The following is a 19709-nucleotide window of genomic DNA, read 5'->3' on the forward strand; positions in this document are numbered from 1 at the left end:
ACACACACATAGAAGTTAGTCAGGATTGAAGGGTGCAACATGTATGCTCTCTCACACACACACACACACACACACACACACACACACACACACACACACACATACTCATCCAAGACAGGAGGTTCTTTCAGATCTTCCACATGCAGCACTTTCTCCCGTCCAGCAGTAGAGGGCGGTGCCTCGCTATCCTTCTCCTCCTTCCTCGCCGCCTCCTCCTCTGTTCTGTCCAGTCTAGTAGTAGGCCTCTTGATCTCACTCTGCTCCAAATCACTGCAATAAAATCACATGTTAGTAACTGAAATAGTACTGGCATTGGAATAACATTGAACCTTCAGTATGACTAAGGTGACCTGCCTAAATGACTACAGACTCGTAGCAAACACATCTGTAGCCATGAAGTGCTTCGAAAAGGATGGTCATGGCTCACATCAACACCATTGTCCCAGAAACCCTAGACCCACTCCAATTTGCATACCGCCCTAACAGATCCACAGATGATGCAATCTCTATTGCACTCCACACTGCCCTTTCCCACCTGGACAAAAGGAACACCTATGTGAGAATGCTGTTCATTGACTACAGCTCAGCGTTCAACACCATAGTGACCTCAAAGCTCATCAATAAGCTAAGGACCCTGGGACTAGAGGTCGACCGATTATGATTTTATGATACAGATTATTAGAGGACCAAAAAAAGCAAATACCGATTAAATCGGGGAGATTTATTTATATATATATTTGTAATAATGATAATTACAACAATACTGAATTAACATTTTTATTTTAACTTAATATAATACATAAATAAAATCTATTTAGTCTCAAATAAATAATGAAACATGCTCAATTGTGGTTTAAATAATGCAAAAACACAGTGTTGGAGAAGAAAGTAAAAGTGCAATATGTGTCATGTAAAAAAGCTAATGTTTAAGTTCCTTCCTCAGAACATGCGAAAGCTGGTGGTTCAATATTCCCAGTTCTTCAATATTCCCAGATAAGAAATTTTAGGTTGTAGTTATACACTTAAAATTATTTCACTTAAAATTCCCTGTATCACAATTCCAGTGGGTCAGAAGTTTACATGCACGAACTTGACTGTGCCTTTAAACAGCTTGGAAAATTATAGAAAACGATGACATGGAATTAGAAGCTTCTGATAGGCTAATTGACATCATCTGAGTCAATTGGAGGTGTACCTGTGGATGTATTTCAAGGCCTACCTTCAAACTCAGTGTCTCTTTGCTTGAAATAATGGGAAAATCAAAAGAAAACAGCCAAGACTTCAGAAAAAAACGATAGACCTCCACAAGTCTGGTTCATCCTTGGAAGCAATTTCCGAACACCTGAACGTACCACATTAATCTGTACAAACAATAGTACACAAGTATAAACACCATGGGACCACGCAGCCGCCATACAGCTCAGGAAGGAGACGCGTTCTGTCTCCTAGAGATGAACGTACTTTGGTGCTAAAAGTGAAAATCAATCCCAAAACAACAGCAAAGGACATTGTGAAGATGCTGGACGAAACAGGTACAAAAGTATCTATATCCACAGTAAAACAAGTCCTATATCGACATAACCTGAAAGGCAGCTCAGCAAGGAAGAAGCCACTGCTCCAAAACCGCCATAAAAAAGCCAGACTAAGTTTTGCAACTGCAAATGGAGACAAAGATTGTACTTTTTGGAGAAATGTCCTCTGGTCTGATGAAACAAAAATAGAACTGTTTGGCCATAATGACCATCGTTATGTTTGGAGGAAAAAGGGGGAGGCTTGCAAGCCGAGGGAACTCAACCGCGAAGCACGGGGGTGGCAGCATCATGTTGTGAGGGTGCTTTGCTGCAAAAGGGACTGGTGCACTTCACAAAATAGATGGCCTCATGAGGAAAGAAAATTATGTGGATATATTGAAGCAACATCTCAAGACATCAGTCAGGAAGTTAAAGGTTGGTCGCACATGGGTCTTCCAAATGGACAGTGATCCCAAGCATACTTTCAAAGTTGTGGCAAAATGGCTTAAGGACAACAAAGTCAAGATATTGGAGTGGCCATCACAAAGCCCTAACCTCAATTCTATAGAAAAGTTGTGGGCAGAACTAAAAAAAAAGCGTGTGCGAGCAAGGAGGCCTACAAACCTGACTCAGTTACATCAGCTCTGTCAGGAGGAATGGGCCAACATTCACCCAACTTATTGTGGGAAGCTTGTCGAAGGTTACCCAAAACATTTGACCCAAGTTAAACAATTTAAAGGCAATGCTACCAATTACTAATTGAGTGTATGTAAACTTCTGACCCAACGGGAATGTGATGAAATAAATAATTCTCTCAACTATTATTCTGACATTTCACATTTCACATTCTTAAAATAAAGTAGTCATCCTAACTGACACAAGGTAGGGAATTTTTACTAGGATTAAATGTCAGAATTTAAACTGAGTTTAAATGTATTTGGCTAAGGTGTATGTAAACTTCCGACTTCAACTGTACATTCGTGCAACGATTGTGCTTTTGTTAAATCATCACCGATTTGGCGAAGTAGGCTGTGATTTGATGATGAATTAACAGGCACCGCATTGATTATATGCAATGCAGGACAAGCTAGTTAACCTAGTAATATCATCAACCATGTGTAGTTAACTAGTGATTATGTGAAGATTGATTGTTTTTTTATAAGATAAGTTTAATGCTAGCTAGCAACTGACCTTGGCTCCTTGCTGCACTTGCGTAGCAGGTGGTCAGCCTGCCACGCAGTTTCCTTGTGGAATGCAATGTAATCGATAATCAGCGTCCAAAAATGCAGATTACCGATTGTTATGAAAACTTGAAATTGGCCGACCTCTTCCTGGGACTAAACACCTCCCTCTGCAACTGGATCCTGGAATTCCTGACGGGCCACCCCCAGGTGGAAAGGGTAGGTAACAACACCCACCACACTGATCCTCAACACAGGGGCCCCTCAGGGGTGTGTGCTCAGTCCCCTCCTGTACTCCCTGTTCACTCATGACTGCACGGCCAGGCATGACACCAACACCATCATTAAGTTTGCCAATGACACAACAGTGGTAGGCCTGATCACCGACAATGACGAGACAGTCTATAGGGAGGAGGTCAGAGACCTGGCCATGTGGTGCAAGGACAACAACCTCTCCCTCAACATGATCAAGACAAAGGAGATGATTGTGGACTACAGAAAAAGGAGGACCGAGCACGCCCCCATTCTCATCGACGGGGCTGTCGTGGAGCAGGTTGAGAGCTTCAAGTTCCTTGGTGTCCACATCACCAACAAACTAACATGGTCCAAGCACACCAAGACACTTGTGAAGAGGGCACTACAAAACCTCAGTAGACTGAAAAGATTTGGCATGGGTCCTCAGATCCTCAAAAGGTTTACAGCTGCACCATCGAGAGCATCCTGACGAGTTGCATCACTGCCTGGTATGGCAACTGCTCGGCCTCCGACCGAAAGCCAGAGGGTAGTGTGATCAGACCAGTACAGCACTGGGGCCAAGCTTCCTGCCATCCAGGACCTCTATACCAGGCAGTGTCAGAGGAAGGCCCTAAAAAGTGTCAAAGACTCCAGCCACCCTAGTTATAGACTGTTCTCTCTGCAACCGCACTGCAAGCGGTACCGGAGCGCCAAGTCTAAGTCCGAGAGGCTTCTACACAGCTTCTACCCCCAAGTCATAAGACTCCTGAACATCTAATCAAATGGCTACTCAGACTATTTGCATTGCACCCCCTCACCCCCTCTTTTACGCCGCTGCTACTCTGTTATTATCTATGCATAGTCAATTTAATAACTCTACCTACATGTGCGTATTACCTCAATTACCTTGACTAACCGGTGCGCCCGCACATTGACTCTGTACCGGTACCCCCTGTATATAGTCTCTCTATTGTTATTTTACTGCTGCTCTTTAATTACTTGTTCCTTTTATTTCTTATTTTTATTCATATTTTTTTAACTGCATTGTTGGTTAAGGGCTTGTAAGTAAGCATTTCACTGAAAGGTCTACACCTGTTGTATTCAGGGCATGTGACTAATGCAATTTGACTTGATGACTAGATCAACCGCTTGACAAATAGCTCAGTCGTCTGGCAAGCTAGACATGAAGTCTCCCACTAAGTCTGAAAGACATGCTACTGTCAGTTGCAAGTTGACAATAAAACAGGAGTGAACGGAGGTTGACCCGAACTAACAGGCCAGGTGTGTGTGTGTGTGTGTGTGTGTACCTGACTCTGCGGCACAGCCGATCACAGCGCTCCTGCAGCAGCTCCACCTTGCTCTCTAGCCGGTCCCGCTCCTCCTTCATCCTCCTGCTCTCCTCCTTCGCTTTGTCCCTCTCCTCCCTAATTGTCTCCAACTCGTCTCTCACTTTGGTCCTCTCCTCCCTCGCTCTCTCCGCCTCCTGCCTCGCCCTGTCCCTCTGTCCTTCCACCCGCTCCAGATCCTCTCTCAGTCCATCTCTCTCCTGCATGACTCCAGGCAGAGCCTAAAAACATCACAGGCTTAAAATCTACAGCATGACGAAGACAGAGGTGGTGACGATGATGATGAATCCTCACCTCTATTCCTCTGTCTATCTCATCCTCTTCATCCCCAAGCTGCTGCCGCCTCTTCTTCAAATTCACTGCCTGAAAGGTGCATCTCCTTTAATCAACAGCGCCCAACCACACACATACAGTTCATTCCATTCCATAGCCTAGGCCATCCCTACGTCTTCCAGGTAGTCATGAATACACATATCAGTGCAACAGTGATTGATTGACTACCTGGGTCTTCAGTATTGCCTCCTGGGTCTTCAGTTCTCTGGCTCTCAGCTCCAGCTTGTCCCCCAGCTCCTGAATCCCTGCCTCCTAAGGGATGACATAGGTGTTTGGAGATGATACACGGTGTGTGTGTGTGTGTGTGTGTGTTCGTGCCGCACGTGTGTGTCTCTCTGTCCTCACCTTGCGTGTGTGCGTCTGGCGGGTCTTGGAGAGCTGGGAGTCTAGCTGTGTACGGAGTCTCTCCAGCTGGGCGCTGTGGGTGGCCAGCAGGCGATCTCTCTCCTCCTGCAGGGCACACAGCAACTGCTCCCTTTGGACAGCCTCCTGGAGGACAAACGCACAAACATGCAGACACATCCAGACGCACAGACACACACACAAACAGACACACACAGACACAAATAGATAATGAGTTAGCAGCAGGCCTGTTACAAGAAGCTGTGACCCTTGAACTGTGTCTCACCTGGTCCAGATAATTGTCTCTGATTGAGTTGAGTTCTCTGCGGTGGTCGTCTTTGAGCTGTTCCAGCTTCCTGCCGTGGTCACGCTGCACTTCCTCCCTCACTTCCTGGAGCACGTCTCCCAACTGGACCAAGACAGTGAGTGGGAGGGATACATAATGTCACAACACTTCATAGGGTTTAGACTGACACTGTTATGGTAATATGTCGTCAGTGAGATGAGGGGCTAAAAGTTTGTGTACCAAAGGTGGGAAGTAGTGTGTGTGTGTGTTCTCTATCACCTCTTTTTGGTACTCTGCTAGATGTTGCTCTGGGCTACGAGGGCTCTTCAACTCCCTCTGCCTCTCACTGGCACTGCTTCTCCCCTAAGACAACAACACACTGTCTTCAACCATCATCAGTGTGACACACACCACACTATCCTAGACTCCCTCCACGCATTCCCCACACAAAACCCAAACACATGAGTCCAGACAGTACACATTCAGTTGTTTCAAGTTCACGTGTGTATTGGAAGGCCCCTCTCCTATACCTCCACCCCTCCCTTCCCCGACCCCCACCGCCACTCTCCCACCTCCCCTTCCCCCACCTCCTGTTTGAGGGAGTCGAGTTGCTCCTCCCGCTCCCCAAGCAGTCTCCGCTTCTCTGCATGTAGCTCCTCCTCTGACTCCTCCCTCAGTCGCTCTAGGTCCCGCCTCCTCTGGGCCTCTATCCTTTCTCGCTCCGCCTCTCTCTCCGCCTCCAGGGTGGCACGCAGCTGCCTCAGCATCGCCTCGCCCTCCTCCCTGATAAAAACAACAAACACACGCGAACGTAGCAAGCACGCACACACAATCATTTCCTAGCTCAAATATATTTTGGTCTTGTTTTTCTCCAGTGGCCAAGCGGTATGGTATACCTATTGTATGTGCAGTAAGAATGTATTGCCTTAGCACAGAATAGTTATGTGAAGTAGTGTCATTTTCATACGGCTATGGTCGCTGGGCGTGTGATCTAAGGGTCACTGGAGCACTCCAGGGCGATTGCTGTCGTGTGAATAAGTGTGTGTGTGTGTGCGTGTGTGTGTGCTTAAGCAGATGGATGAATTGAAGAGAGAGATGAGTCACCTGACGTTGCGTTGCTGGTTCTCTCTCTCCCTCCGGGCCATCTCCCTCAGCTCCAGTAGCCTGCTTTCAGACTCCACACTCAGCCTGCTCTCCTCTTCCCTCCCCTTACTCTGGAGCCTCTCCCTCAGGCTCCTGGAAGACCGGTCAGGACCAGAACACACAAACAGCAGCGGGTGAGATAAGCAGCACTGTCACACAGCACTAAGCATCAACACTGAGTCATATCCTCTCACAGGGAGCATCACAGCTCACAAATACTACTATAAAAGTGGACATTAGTGGAGAATGAGGGAGGTTGACCACTCCGTGGCCTGCTGCTTGGATGCCTACCTGACCCTCTCTTCGCTCTCCTCCCTCAGCCTCTGTTCCTCCTCTTCCTCCTCCCGCCTCAGCTCCTCCTGAAGTAGGCGCACCTTCTCCTGCCTCTCCCGCAGCGCACGCTCCTTCTCCTCCTCTATCTCCCTCCCAGTCTCCCTCCTCTCCTTCTCCCTCTCCTCCTCCTGGGCCCATCTGCTGTCCTCCCCCGGTCTGGGGGCTTCCTCCTTGTAGTGGGTGTGGGGGCTCCCAACTAGGCGGCCTCTGGAGGTGTCAGGACGCTTGACCCCCTGGACCCCCGGCACACCTAGGCTGGCACTGGTGCTGACCCCCTCGGCCCGCGGCCGGGGCTCCGGCTCAGAATGGGAGGACCCTGTGTTTTGTTGGGATTCACTGGACTGGCTGGGGTGCCTGTCCTCCATTGCTGGATCCTCCCTGCCTGCAGCTTGAAGACGCCTGCAGAGTGGGGGCCGGGGAGGGGGGGGGGGGGGGTGGAGAGAGAAAGAGACAGCGAGGGAGGGAAGTCAGATAAATGATTTGGCTCAGCTCTAGACTGCAGATCTGTGCGAGAGACATACTACTGCAGCAGTGACAGTGACAATACGCTTGTATCACAATGTGTGTTTCAAATTCAGAGAGGACATTCCACTGAAGTATGGGCATTTATCAGAATCAGAAAGTCTTGTCTGCCAACCTCTCTGCAGCTTCTGCCCTCTTCCTCCGTTCCTTCTCCTCTGCCGCACTGACTTTCACTTTGCCCTCTTCATCCTGCGGAATATTTTTTTTTTTAGATGAATAGCAAATGCTAACATCTAACTCCACGTGGCATGATGTGAGTGTTACTCTCAAAATAAAACAACGGTACAAACTGTGCCTACAGACTCTACAGAGAACCCCTGTGACTGAGAACATCCAAGTGAGGAAAGAGACTGTAGCTGAGGAGGAAGGAGGTGAAGAGGAGAGCCAGGGTGAAGAGGGGCGAGCGAGGGAGAAAAAGAAAAGAAAGGAAGAGGAGGAGAAAGTGTGGTACCTGGAAGAGTGGACTAACAGCAGGGGAGAGATCCTTCAGGTCCAGGACTTTCTCTGACAACTTGGAGCCAAAACCAGACTAAAGGGAAAATGGAACAGAACACTGTTAGTGTTTACTAAACACACCCCTTGATAATATCTGTTTAAATGTTACATTACAAAGCATGTTGTCAAGCCATAGAAAGTACCCTGAGGTCCTTGGTGAAGGAGGAGGCCACCTCCATGTGCTCGCTGGCCTCGGACTGCTGATGTAAACACACACTCAGTCACCGACAGGAAGCATAGTGCCACCGTATCACCTCGACCAGACCAGACCAGACCAGACCAGACATGGATGTATGCTGCCATTCTCAGCAATACACACCCAGTCACACAGGAGGACACACAGCAACTATGAAGGCTCTCGTAGTAGGGCAAAACAAGTACAGCAGCAAAGGGACAATACACTAGCCAACAGCACAGAGCAGCCATCCCATGGCTTGATGAGCAAAGCTTGGGAAGACAAGCGTCAAAGAGTCAGACAAAATGCCCATACCACGCAAACACATGGCTGGTCAAGCAGGTAGTAGAGACAGAGAAACAAAGGCTACAGTACTGCAAGTTTGGAATGAGAGGACAGGGCTGCCTTGGGGGCTGTCTGAGAGGGTAGGCGTGCCTTGGGTGCTGTCTGAGAGGGTGGGGCTGCCTTGGGGGCTGTCATAGGGGGTGGGGCTGCCAGAGAGGGTTGGGGGCTGGATGAAAGGATTAGAGTGCCTTGGTGGTAGACTTAGAGGATGGGGCCCCAAAGTGGGCTGTTTGAGACGATAGGGCTTGCTAGGGGGCTGACAGAGGATGGGGCTGCCTTGGGTATGGCTGAGAGGATAGGGCTGCCTAGAGGTTTGTCTGAGAGGATAGGGCTGCCTAGAGGTTTGTGTGAGAGGATATGGCTGCCTAGAGGTTTGTGTGAGAGGGTAGGGCTGACTAGAGGTTTGTCTGAGAGGGTAGGGCTGACTAGAGGTTTGTCTGAGAGGGTAGGGCTGACTAGAGGTTTGTCTGAGATGATATGGCTGCCTAGAGGTTTGTGTGAGAGGATAGGGCTGCCTTTGGGGCTGGAGAAGAGGATGGGACTGTCTATGGGGCTGCCTGACAGGTGGGGCTGCAGTGCTCAGCTCTGGAGGAAGAGGGATGGAGGAAAAACTGGCAACAAGGGGACCAGAATATTCCAATCCAGTCCTCAGGGGCTGAAGTGTTAGAAGCCCAATGGCTGGAGGTTTACTGGACTGGCAAAAATGTGTGTAAAGACCAAAGACACCAATGTGATGTGCGAGGGAGACCATGGGGGGCTAGATTCATCAGGGTTGGGACTTGGGACACACACAGCCCCTCAGGGAGTGGATTGGTGTCTCCTTTGACTGAGAGAGGGGCGAGGTGCATGCAGAGGGGGAGCACACAGGGCAGGGGCCACGACATGGTCAAAGCACACCAAACCCCTACCTCTGCTGGTAGAGGGCTTTGTTTGGGCACATTCTTCTTCTTCCCCACATACACCTCCATGTTGTCACTTCGTTTAAGGTCCGCTATCTTCTTCTTCTGCCCCAGTGACCTAACTTGGACCGTTTGTGGTTCAAATCTCTCGATTACTTTGTCTGAGCTTGTGGATGTTTTGGGTTTCGGTGAGGCTTGCACTTCTTCCACCACCTCATCACTGTCTTCTTCAAGTTTGTCTCTTTCCTTTTCTTTTCGTTCGCTTTTGATGCACCCCTCCACCTCCTCCTCACTGCTCTCCACTCCTTCACTAGCTCGTTTTTCACTCGGTGAGCATCTCTCCAAGACTTTGTCACTTTCCTCCACTTCCTCGCCTTTCACACACCTCTCCAACACCTCACTCTCACCCTCCTCTTTACCCTCTTCTTCCACCTCTTCCTCACTTTTCACACACCTCTCTACCACCTCACTCTCACCCTCCTCTTCCACATCTTCCTCACACATCTCTACCAGCTCACTCTCACCCTCCTCTTCTTCACTTTTCACACATCTCTCTACCACCTCACTCTCACCCTCCTCGTCCACCTCTTCTTCACTTTTCACACATCTCTCTACCACCTCACTCTCACCCTCCTCTTCTTCACTTTTCACACACCTCTCTACCACCTCACTCTCACCCTCCTCGTCCACCTCTTCTTCACTTTTCACACATCTCTCTACCACCCCACTCTCACCCTCCTCTTCTTCACTTTTCACACATCTCTCTACCACCCCACTCTCACCCTCCTCTTCTTCACTTTTCACACATCTCTCTACCACCCCACTCTCACCCTCCTCTTCTTCACTTTTCACACATCTCTCTACCACCCCACTCTCACCCTCCTCTTCTTCACTTTTCACACATCTCTCTACCACCTCACTCTCACCCTCCTCAGCCTCCTCTTTGCCTTCCTCCTCTTTCAACCACCTCTCAAACACTTCATCCCTATCCTCATCTCCCTTTGCCTCATCGTCCTCCTCTTTCTTCTCCTCTACACCGTCTCTGACAGTCTCTTCCTTCCTTTCCACATGCTTGCTTTTCAAATCTCTCTCACCCACTATCTCACTTTCCTCTTCATCGCCTCCTTCCATCTCTTTCAAATATCTCTCTACTGCCTCATCACTCTTTTCCTCCTGTTCCCCCTCTTTTTCCTCTCCTTCTTCCTCACTTGTATTGCGTCTGTCAACTCCCTCATCACTCTCTTCTGCTTTTTGTTCTCCCTCACTTTTAACGCCACTCTCAACCAGCTCATTTCTTTCCTCTACCTGTTTATCAAGTTCTTCATTTTTAACACATTGCTCTACTACCTCATCCCTCTCTTCTTGCTCTCCAAGATATCTCTCTATCTTTTCATCACTTCCTTGTTCTTCCTCCTTTGTATTGACTTTTTCCACACTTTTCTCAACTACGTCACCAGTCCCCTCTTCCTCCCCTTCCTCAGTTTTTACACACCTCTTTATGACCTCATCACTTTGCTCCTCTGCCTCCTCCAACTTTTCTACACACTCTACCTCCTCAGTGACCTCAGCCTCAACGTCCTTGCCCTCCTCCTCCTCCTCTCCTTTCTTCTTCTCACTCGCTTGTCCCTCTTCTCCCTGGTTCTCCTCTTCACCTCCTTCCTCCTCAACCACACTCTCTCCATCCTCTCCCCACCCCTCCTCATAATCTTCCTCCTCCTCCTCTCCACTGTCTCTAGTTTTAGCATGCTGGGGGTCTGGAGTAGGGGGGCAGTCCCTGCTGCCTCCGCATGGTGGACAGGAGGGGAGGTGGCGTCCACGAAGGGAGTCCTTGGTTGGAAGAGGAGGATGGTGGCACCCGGAGAGAAAGAGAGGGAAGGCGTGCATAGACAAACACAAAAAGAAAGTAGGGGGACAAAATATTGTGACAAGGAGAAGACACAGGGACCTGAGCAGCATGCAAACCACTCACGCATTCCATAGGTAGAGGTAATCGAAAGAGAACAGTCATCTCAACAACAACAAACAACACAGAGAAGTGTGACAAAATCAGAGGAAGTACACAGTTAAACACACACACACACACACACACACACACACACACACACACACACAGAAAGAACTAAGACTAAAGGGGAGGGGTGATCAAATGAACGACTCAGAAGGCAAAGCAATAACAGTGACAGTATGAGGACAAGAGGACCAACAGAAAGAAACAGTGGCAGCCGTGACCATAGCACAGCTCCCACTGACACAGCAGCTACACAACCAGGAAGAGATCGAGACAAGAACCGAAACACGTGTTTAGAGTCACACATACACACTTATGAGAGTTGATAAATGACAAAGATTTTATGTCTCAATGAATGAACAGGCCTACTTCGTTTCCCAATGATAGCTTACACTTTCCATCCCTCAAGCGTTGTTTTTGGTTCAAGGCAATCAATCTAGTACACAAGAGCAGTTCTATCTAGGTCTGCATCTTGTGATCTGATAGCATAGTCATGAGTTTGAGACGGTTCAATATATCTAAGTGTGTAGTTTAATCTACTAGAAAGTCCTACAACGGACATACACGGCAGGATTGACAGTGGGATGAAAAGAGAGAAAGAGACAGCGAGAGACATAATAGATTGAGCCACATCAGTAGTGTTGATGTTACCTGTTGAGGGGGGGGCTCAGGGCTGTGCTCTCCAGACAGGGCCAGGTCCCGTAGCTCTGCTTCTGTCCTCTCCTCTGGTGGGGCCACTCCACTGGCCTCGCTGTCCTGTTAGAAACACAACACACACAGAGAGGTTTTCTAATGTAATAATGACACGGACTTGTCTGCACTGGTATCACTGATGGAGTTGAAAGTAGGTGAAAAGTCCTAAGGGGGTTATGCTGTAAAATAGACATTTTCAGGGAAATGGTTCACAGTTGAAGGTGAGTGGTAGGTGTGCTATGTAATGTTATGAGCATGGTATGTGTTCTGTTATAAGTGTGGAATGACCCCTATTTGATGTTCTTGCGCTGTGTTGTTGTGCATGGTGAAGAAGGGGGTGTACCTCATACTGCAGCCCTCCTCCCAACGCATCCAAGTCCAGGTGCAAGTTCTGTAACAGTCTGGCCGAGCCAAGAGGACTCTGCAAACAGCATCACAGTAATACATCTAACTTACAGCGGCTTGCAAAAGTATTCACCCCCCTCGGCATTTTTCCTATAACCTCGAATTAAATTTTTGTGGGGGGTTTGTATCATTTGATTTATACAACATGCAAAATATTTTTTCTTGTGAAACAAACAAGAAATAAGACAAGAAAACAGAAAACTTCAGCGTGCATAACTATTCACGCCCCCCAAAAACAATAGTTTTTCAGCAATTACAGCTGCAAGTCTCTTGGGGTCTGTCTCTATAAGCTTGGCACATCTAGCCACTGGGATTTTGCCCATTCTTCAAGGCAAAACTGCTCCAGTTTGATGGGTTCCGCTGGTGTCCTGCAATCTTTAAGTCATACCACAGATTCTGAATTGGACTGAGGTCTGGGCTTTGACTAGGCCATTCCAAGACATTTAAATGTTTCCCCTTAAACCACTCGAGTGTTGCTTTATCAGTATCCTTAGGGTCATTGTCCTGCTGGAACCTCCGTCCCAGTCTCAAATCTCTGGAAGACTGCAACAGGTTTCCCTGTGGGGATGGTGTTCTCGGGTTGATGAGAGATGTTGGGTTTGCACCAGACATTTTTCCTTGATGGCCAAAATGCTACATTTTAGTCTCATCTGACCAAAGTACCTTCTTCCATATGTTTGGGGAGTCTCCCACAAGCCTTTTGGCGAACACCAAACTTGTTTGCTTATTTTTTATTTAAGCAATGGCTTTTTTTCTGGCCAGTCTTCCGTAAAGCCCAGGTCTGTGGAGTGTAAGGCTTAAAGTGGTCCTATGGACAGATACTCCAATCTCCACTGTGGAGCTTTGCAGCTCCTTCAGGGTTATCTTTGGTATCTTTGTTGCCTCACTGACTAATGCCCTCCTTGCCTGGTCCGTGAGTTTTGGTGGGTGGTCCTCTCTTGGCAGGTTTGTTGTGTTGCCATATTCTTTCCATTTTTGAATAATGGATTTAATGGTACTCCGTGGGAGTTTCTTATATTTTTTTATAACCCAACCCTGATCTGTACTTCTCAAGAACTTTGTCCCTAACCTGTTTGGCGAGCTCCTTGGTCTACATGGTGCCGCTTGCTTGGTGGGGCACCTTGCTTAGTGGTATTGCAGACTCTGGGGCCTTTCAGAACATGTGTATATATATTGAGATCATGTGACACTTAGATTGCACACATGTGGACTTTATTTAACTAATTATGGGACTTCTGAAGGTAATTGGTTGCACCAGATATTATTTAGGGGCTTCATAGCAAAGGGGGTGAATACATATGCACGCACCACTTTTCCGTATTTATTTATTTAAAAATAATAATAATTATCAAGTAATTTTTTTCATTTCACTTCACCAATTTGGACTATTTTGTGTATGTCCATTACAAGAAATCCAAATAAAAATATGTTTAAATTACAGGTTGTAATGCAACAAAATAGGAAAAACGCCAAGGGGGATGACTACTTTTGCAAGGCACTGTATACTCCACAAATGAAACACTTTTGTTCTCCAAACATTCTGCTTCACAGTGCCCTGAAAGGGCTGGTATGCACATTGCCAGTTGAAAGACGTACCGGCTGCTCATCCTCTGAGATGTTACCCTCATCATCCTCGAACCCAGGTAGAGAGAAAGACACGCGCTCCTCCTGTCGCCCTCCCAGTAGGCTGGACCCCAGGCTTGAGAGAGGACCCTTGGGGGAGGGAGGGAGGAAGTGAAGGAGGAGAGAAAGAGATAGGTAAAAGGTTAAGGACTCTGAACAGCACACTATAAGCATAAAGGTAATACAGTACATAACTATCATGATTTTTCGTCAAGGTGAAAGCTCTTACCCCAAGCGGACTCTTCAGGGACTCCAGCCCTCCAGAGCTGCCCAGGGACCCCCTCAAGGCTGCGCCATCAAGACCCCGTAGAGGAGCAAGGCTCCCCAGGCTCCCCAATGGGGCCTGCAGAGGCCCAAGGGCCAAGCTCAACGGCTGAGAGAGACAGAGAGAGACACACGTGAACAAATCTGTTGTATGGAGAGGGGTCAGGTTCATAGTAATCATCATGATATTCAAGGATCATGGAGTCAAATTTGGTATACTGCTCCCATCATTCACCTGCTTCGACCAATCCTTCTATGACTACAACAGGTCCTTTACGCTCTGAGCCTGTTTTACTATTGCCTGTCTGTAATCTGTGGTCCTACCTGCCGACTCCCTGCACTGCCCTGCCCTGCAGGATCAGCCATGCTCTCTCTCATCCCCTGTCTCTCGGCTGAGAGGTAGGGGGGCATGGGCCTCGGGGAGAGACAGAGAGGGGCCAGGTAGGTGACGAGGTCCTGCTCACTGTCCCTGGCATCAAGTAAGTGAACTCCTGGGATGAACTTTCCCTTCTGCTTGGCTTGGCTTTCTATTCCCTCATATGTTTCGGTCATCACTGCCCCAGGTGTAGAATGACCACATGAAGGCAATTGGGGTTCAATAGCCTTTCCTTCCTCTACCTCCACTTCCAAACAGACCACCTTGTCACTGAAATCACTACTGCTATCCCTGTCCACTTCTGCTGCCTCCCTCCATTCCACCACCTCCTCAGTGACAAAGCCCTCTGCTCCCCCCTCGATACTACCATGACTAACTGCATCAGCTTGGCTCTGTGTGTCATCAGTGGGCCCTAGGCCAAACCCCACTGCCCTGTCCCATTCCTCATCATATGGGCCTAGCCCCCAAGTCAGTTCGAACCCCCTGCCAGGGGTGTTGGGAGGGTGTGAGGAGGCAGGTGGAGGCTGAGTCTCTGGGACTGGGTCAGAGAAAGCTCTAGAGAAGCCAGGAGAAAGGCCCAGGATCTCTTGGGCATCCGCTAGGGCCTTACTGCAGCGGACAGACCCACCCAGTGGGGAGAGAGGAGATACAGCCCAGGTGAGAGGAGGGAGGGTGGACAGGTGGGATAGTGGAGCCAAGCTGGGGGGTGCTGTATTAGAGAGGGCGTTCAGGGGGGAGAGAGGGGGCTGGGTGGGTGCAGAGGGTCCCTGTAATCCGAGAGTGGCCTTCCCTGTTTCTGTCTGGCTCTCCTTCAATGCAGGACTTTCCCCTTTGTTTACAGACTGAAAGGATACACATAGCAAATGGAGAATGACTTAGGACAATGACTTGTTTACAACTCTATTATCACTACGACAATCCCTATATCGGTATAACTGTATCACTTAGCAACTTAGGGCCATGAAGCAACCAAGCATGAGTATGTGACTGTCGTGTTGATGACCAAGACAATAATATAATAATATATTGGTTCAGCCAAGCCACTCTAAAGGCCTCATCTTTGTACTTTGTTTCCTTTCTACAATATACAGTATTTTCTGCTACGCCTCAGTGACTATGTGGAAGAGCCATGCTTCTTTGACATTATTTAGAGTTGAAGTTATTTCCAGACCAATACATCTACACACAACAGCAGTGCAGAGTTCTGAGACATCTGCGAGTCACTTCATGCGCTTGGTGTATTTCAGAACATAACAACGCCCACTCACTCCTGGTGGCTTCAGGAGCTCTTGGTCTTTCGCCTTCTTCTTTGGCTCCTTCTTGTCTTTTTTCTTCTTCTCCTTCTTCTTAGCGGCGGTGGTGAGGGGCCCGTGGGGCTGGGTGCCGGCTCGTTCGCGCTCCTGTTTTACCAGGCTGCGGTATTGCTCGTCACACGGGTGGTCCCAGGTGGACTGGCCCGAGGAGAAGTTGAAGTAGTACACGTCCCCCGACACGTCCTGACTGCGAGAGGAGGGAGAGGAGGGGGTCACTTCAGCACCTCAGAACCCAGAGAAGGGAGAAGAGACCAGTGAACGTTAAAATAACAGTGGGACTAATAGGTGGGATTTGAGAAACCACTTACTGAACTAGGCCAGCTAGGAAGGATCTAGAGTAAGAAAGAAGTTTTCCTCTAAAGAGGTAGATTGTAGGTGTATATGGTGTCTGGGAATACTGGGCAGTCTACCACTGTTGATACACTGCTAGGGGCCAGAGATGGAGTCAATGTCAGGTGTCTTCAAACTCAGATCACAGTAAAAAGACTGTGAATCGAGACCCCGACCAAGACACAACTGATCCATGCAAGAGAAAGGTGAGATTGTGACTAGTCAGTATGACCAAATCTGTGTTATTTTTGCTTAATGAATCACCATCAAAAAAGTATTGTTAAAAATAAAATAAAAAGTACTGTTTTACAGCAATTAATTGGGGTAACACAAAAAGCATCCCCCTCTACAAATATGTTGACCATCCATACACAAATTCACCACACAGGTGAGAATATTTGTGTTCGGTTTCAAATTCACTTGGTCGGTAACAGTGGATGTTACCGACCGACGCCACCAGGTTCAGACTCCATTTCTGGTATAGTGGCAGACGCCTGCCTGCTTACCAGGGTTTCCATTCGGGAGGCAGTGGGGCAACAATGCCCTCCCTGGCCAGCCATAGGAGCTCCGGCTCCTGATTGGGATCAATGCCAATCTCTCGTGCGTACTCGTGGATCTCTGACAGGGGAGGGGAAGAAAGCAGTGAGGAAAATATCCAGCTAACATTACATGACCTCTCACACAACCAAAATAAGTTAGTGAATGTGTCATGAAGCACAGCATGTCTATGTAAAACAGAGCATTACTTGGTTTTGAGATGTGCCTATGTGTTTGATGCCCACTACAATAGTTTGCGCCATGCTTGTGTAGTTCTGTTTCAGCAATGCGGTGTACAGTCTATTGATCTGTTAACTAGAAAGGGAGCCATACTGCCCCTTCTGTATCATTCCTCTCTACCTTGTTGGGAGGGGATATAGTTCTCATCGTAGTCCTCTTCCAGGATCAGCTGGTCTCCAATCTGTAGAGCAGCAGCTGCTGTCATGGTTACTAAAGTGGGGAATAGTCATGTTGTAGATGCTATTTTAACATTTTAGCTCGGTTGAATTGCATTTGCAAGTAGCGCATGCATCACTACAAACCAAATCCCATATGGGACCTCTATTTGTGTACAGTCCTATTGGCAGTGGTGGGAAAAGCACCCAATTGTCATACTTGAGTAAAAGTAGAGATACCTTAATAGAAAATCACTAAAGTAAAAGTCACCCAGTAAAATACTACTTGAGTAAAAGTATAAAGGTACTTGGTTTTAAATATACTCTTAAGGATCGGACCCTTTCAATTTTCGTCTAAAATTACATACCCAAATCTAACTGCCTGTAGCTCATTTACAAATGAAGCATTTGTTTAATGAGTCTGCCAGATCAGAGGGTGACCAGGGATCTTGATAAGTGTGTGAATTTGGCCATTTTCCAGTCCTGCTAAGCATTCTTTAGGAATGTAGTGAAGTAAAGGTTGTCAAAAATATAAATAGTAAAGTACAGATTACCCAAAAAACTACCCAAGTAGTTGGAGGGCCAGTAGGGGGCACACTCTGGTCTAAAAATGCCCCAGGGTAGTGATTGGGGACATTGCCCTGTGTAAGGTGCCGTTTTTCGGATGGGACGTTAAACGGGTGTCCTGACTCTCTGTGGTCACTGAAGATCCCATGGCACTTATCGTAAGCGTAGGGGTGTTAACCCCGGTGTCCTGGCTAAATTCCCAATCTGGCAACCTAATCACACCCCCTCTCCACTGTAACTATTCCCCAGGTCGTTGCTGTAAATGAGAATGTGTTCTCAGGCAACTTACTTGGTAAAATAAGGGCTTACATTTTTATATATATATATATTTAAAACTAAATATAAGTACTTTACACCAGTGCCTATGTGGGTCTATGCTATTATCGGGTTTTGCAAACTCTATCCACGTAACGTTAACGTTAGCTATAATAGTTGGGTAGCTAGCTAGCTAAGTGTATCTAGTCACAATGAAGAACCCTTTACCACAGTTAAAAGGGGAAACCTTTTCAATATAAAACTACACGGGGTAGCGGGAGTTAACATGAATTAGTTAACTTAGCGAGTTAAAACGACAGTATAGTAGTTTTAACTTTGCTTTTTAGCTAGCTAGTACGTTAATGTAGTTGGCTAACGTCAGTTTAGCTACCTAACGAGCTAGTTAGCTACATTAGCTAGTTGGCCGTTTAAATTAGAATAACTAGCTAGATAGCTGGCTAACGTTACATTCCCTGACAGATCAAGGCAGGGTGGTGTCATCTCAGAGGAAAACGTTAGCTAGTTGTTACTGTAGTTAGCTATCGTTAGCATATTAGCTAGCTAGAAACTTAAACTTGGACAAACAAATTATACGATTTACCTTTCTAACTACAAGTTCTTCTCTTGTCCCAGTAAGGGTAAGATCAATCAAGTGCGATTATAATCGACATTTTCCCTTACAAATGAGCATAACAGTTGCACTGGGTCTGCTACCTAAACAACCACAACATATCAAAACAGAATCCGCTGATGGAGCTTCCAGGGACGCTTTATTCAGTATCTGGTTCTAACCCTAGCAACCACATAGACTGCTTCTTCTTCTTCTTCTTCAATGAGGATTAACGGCGGTTGGCATCCAACATATGTTGCATTACCGCTACCTACTACACTGGAGTATAAAATTAAATCAAATCCAATTGTATTTGTCACATGCGCCGAATATACAACAGGTGTAAACCTTACAGTGAAATGCTTACTTACAAACTTACAAGAGTTATTAAAGTGAGTATGTGTAGATAATAACAGAGTGGTGGTGGTGGGGGGGGGGGGGGGGGTGTATCCATTTGATTAGCTGTTCAGGAGTCTTATTGCTTGGGGATAGAAGCTGTTTAGAAGCCTCTTGGACCTAGACATGGCGCTCCGGTACCGCTTGTCGTGTGGTAGCAGAGAGAACAGTCTATGACTAGGGTGGCTGGAGTCGTTGACAATTTTTAGGGCCTTCCTATGACACCGCCTGGTATAGAGGTCCTGAATGGCAGGAAGCTTGGCTCCGGTGATGTACTGGGCCGTACGCACTACCCTCTGTAGTGGGTTTCGGTCGGAGGCCGAACAGTTGCCATACCAGACAGTGTTGCAACCCATCAGGATGCTCTCGATGGTGCAGCTGTAAAACATTATGAGGATCTGAGGACTCATGCTAAATAATTTCAGTCTCCTGAGAGGGAATAGGTTTTGTCGTGCCCTCTTCACTACTGTATTGGTGTGCTTGGACCATGTTAGTTTGTTGGTGATGTGGACGCCAAGGAACTTGAAGCTCTCAACCTGCTCCACGACAGCCCTGTCGATGAGAATGGGGGCGTGCTCGGTCCTCCTTTTCCTGTAGTCCACAATCATCTCCTTTGTCTTGATAACATTGAGGATAGGTTGTTGTCCTTGCACCACACAGTCAGGTCTCTGACCTCCTCCCTATAGGCTGTCTCATCGTTGTTGGTGATCAGGCCTACTACCACTGTTGTGTCATCAGTAAACTTAATGATGGTGTTGGAGTCGTGCCTGGCCTTGTAGTCATGAGTGAACA

The 19709-nt window shown here is 47.5% G+C and overlaps 1 protein-coding gene across 12 annotated transcripts in view; it reads right to left on the minus strand.

Annotated features, from left to right (window-relative positions):
- Positions 1-18752, minus strand: part of LOC110507552 (uncharacterized) — a 22201-nt gene extending 3449 nt beyond the window's left edge. For 2 of the 12 annotated variants that reach the window (XM_090224488.1, XM_090224486.1), the window contains exons 1-22: positions 18513-18745; positions 17055-17144; positions 16664-16775; positions 15783-16014; positions 14104-14247; positions 13848-13964; positions 12190-12267; positions 11805-11909; positions 9155-10972; positions 7870-7926; positions 7683-7760; positions 7347-7420; positions 6668-7108; positions 6338-6469; positions 5821-6016; positions 5513-5596; positions 5234-5356; positions 4951-5094; positions 4774-4857; positions 4567-4635; positions 4234-4493; positions 106-270 (exon numbers count right to left, since the gene is read on the minus strand). In XM_090224488.1, the coding sequence (XP_090080614.1) occupies positions 106-270; positions 4234-4493; positions 4567-4635; positions 4774-4857; positions 4951-5094; positions 5234-5356; positions 5513-5596; positions 5821-6016; positions 6338-6469; positions 6668-7108; positions 7347-7420; positions 7683-7760; positions 7870-7926; positions 9155-10972; positions 11805-11909; positions 12190-12267; positions 13848-13964; positions 14104-14247; positions 15783-16014; positions 16664-16775; positions 17055-17139 (4598 nt within the window). In that variant the 5' untranslated portion in view covers positions 17140-17144; positions 18513-18745. Of the gene's footprint in view, positions 1-105; positions 271-4233; positions 4494-4566; positions 4636-4773; positions 4858-4950; positions 5095-5233; positions 5357-5512; positions 5597-5820; positions 6017-6337; positions 6470-6667; positions 7109-7346; positions 7421-7682; positions 7761-7869; positions 7927-9154; positions 10973-11804; positions 11910-12189; positions 12268-13847; positions 13965-14103; positions 14248-15782; positions 16052-16663; positions 16776-17054; positions 17145-18512 lie in introns of all 12 variants that reach the window. The other 10 variants (XM_036965578.2, XM_036965576.2, XM_090224490.1 and 7 more) reach the window with 7 other exon arrangements.
- Positions 18753-19709: the final 957 nt, after the last annotated feature.

Source organism: Oncorhynchus mykiss, chromosome 27 (genome assembly GCF_057628025.1).
Source record: "Oncorhynchus mykiss isolate SJ-2025 chromosome 27, ASM5762802v1, whole genome shotgun sequence".
Lineage (NCBI taxonomy): Eukaryota > Metazoa > Chordata > Actinopteri > Salmoniformes > Salmonidae > Oncorhynchus > Oncorhynchus mykiss.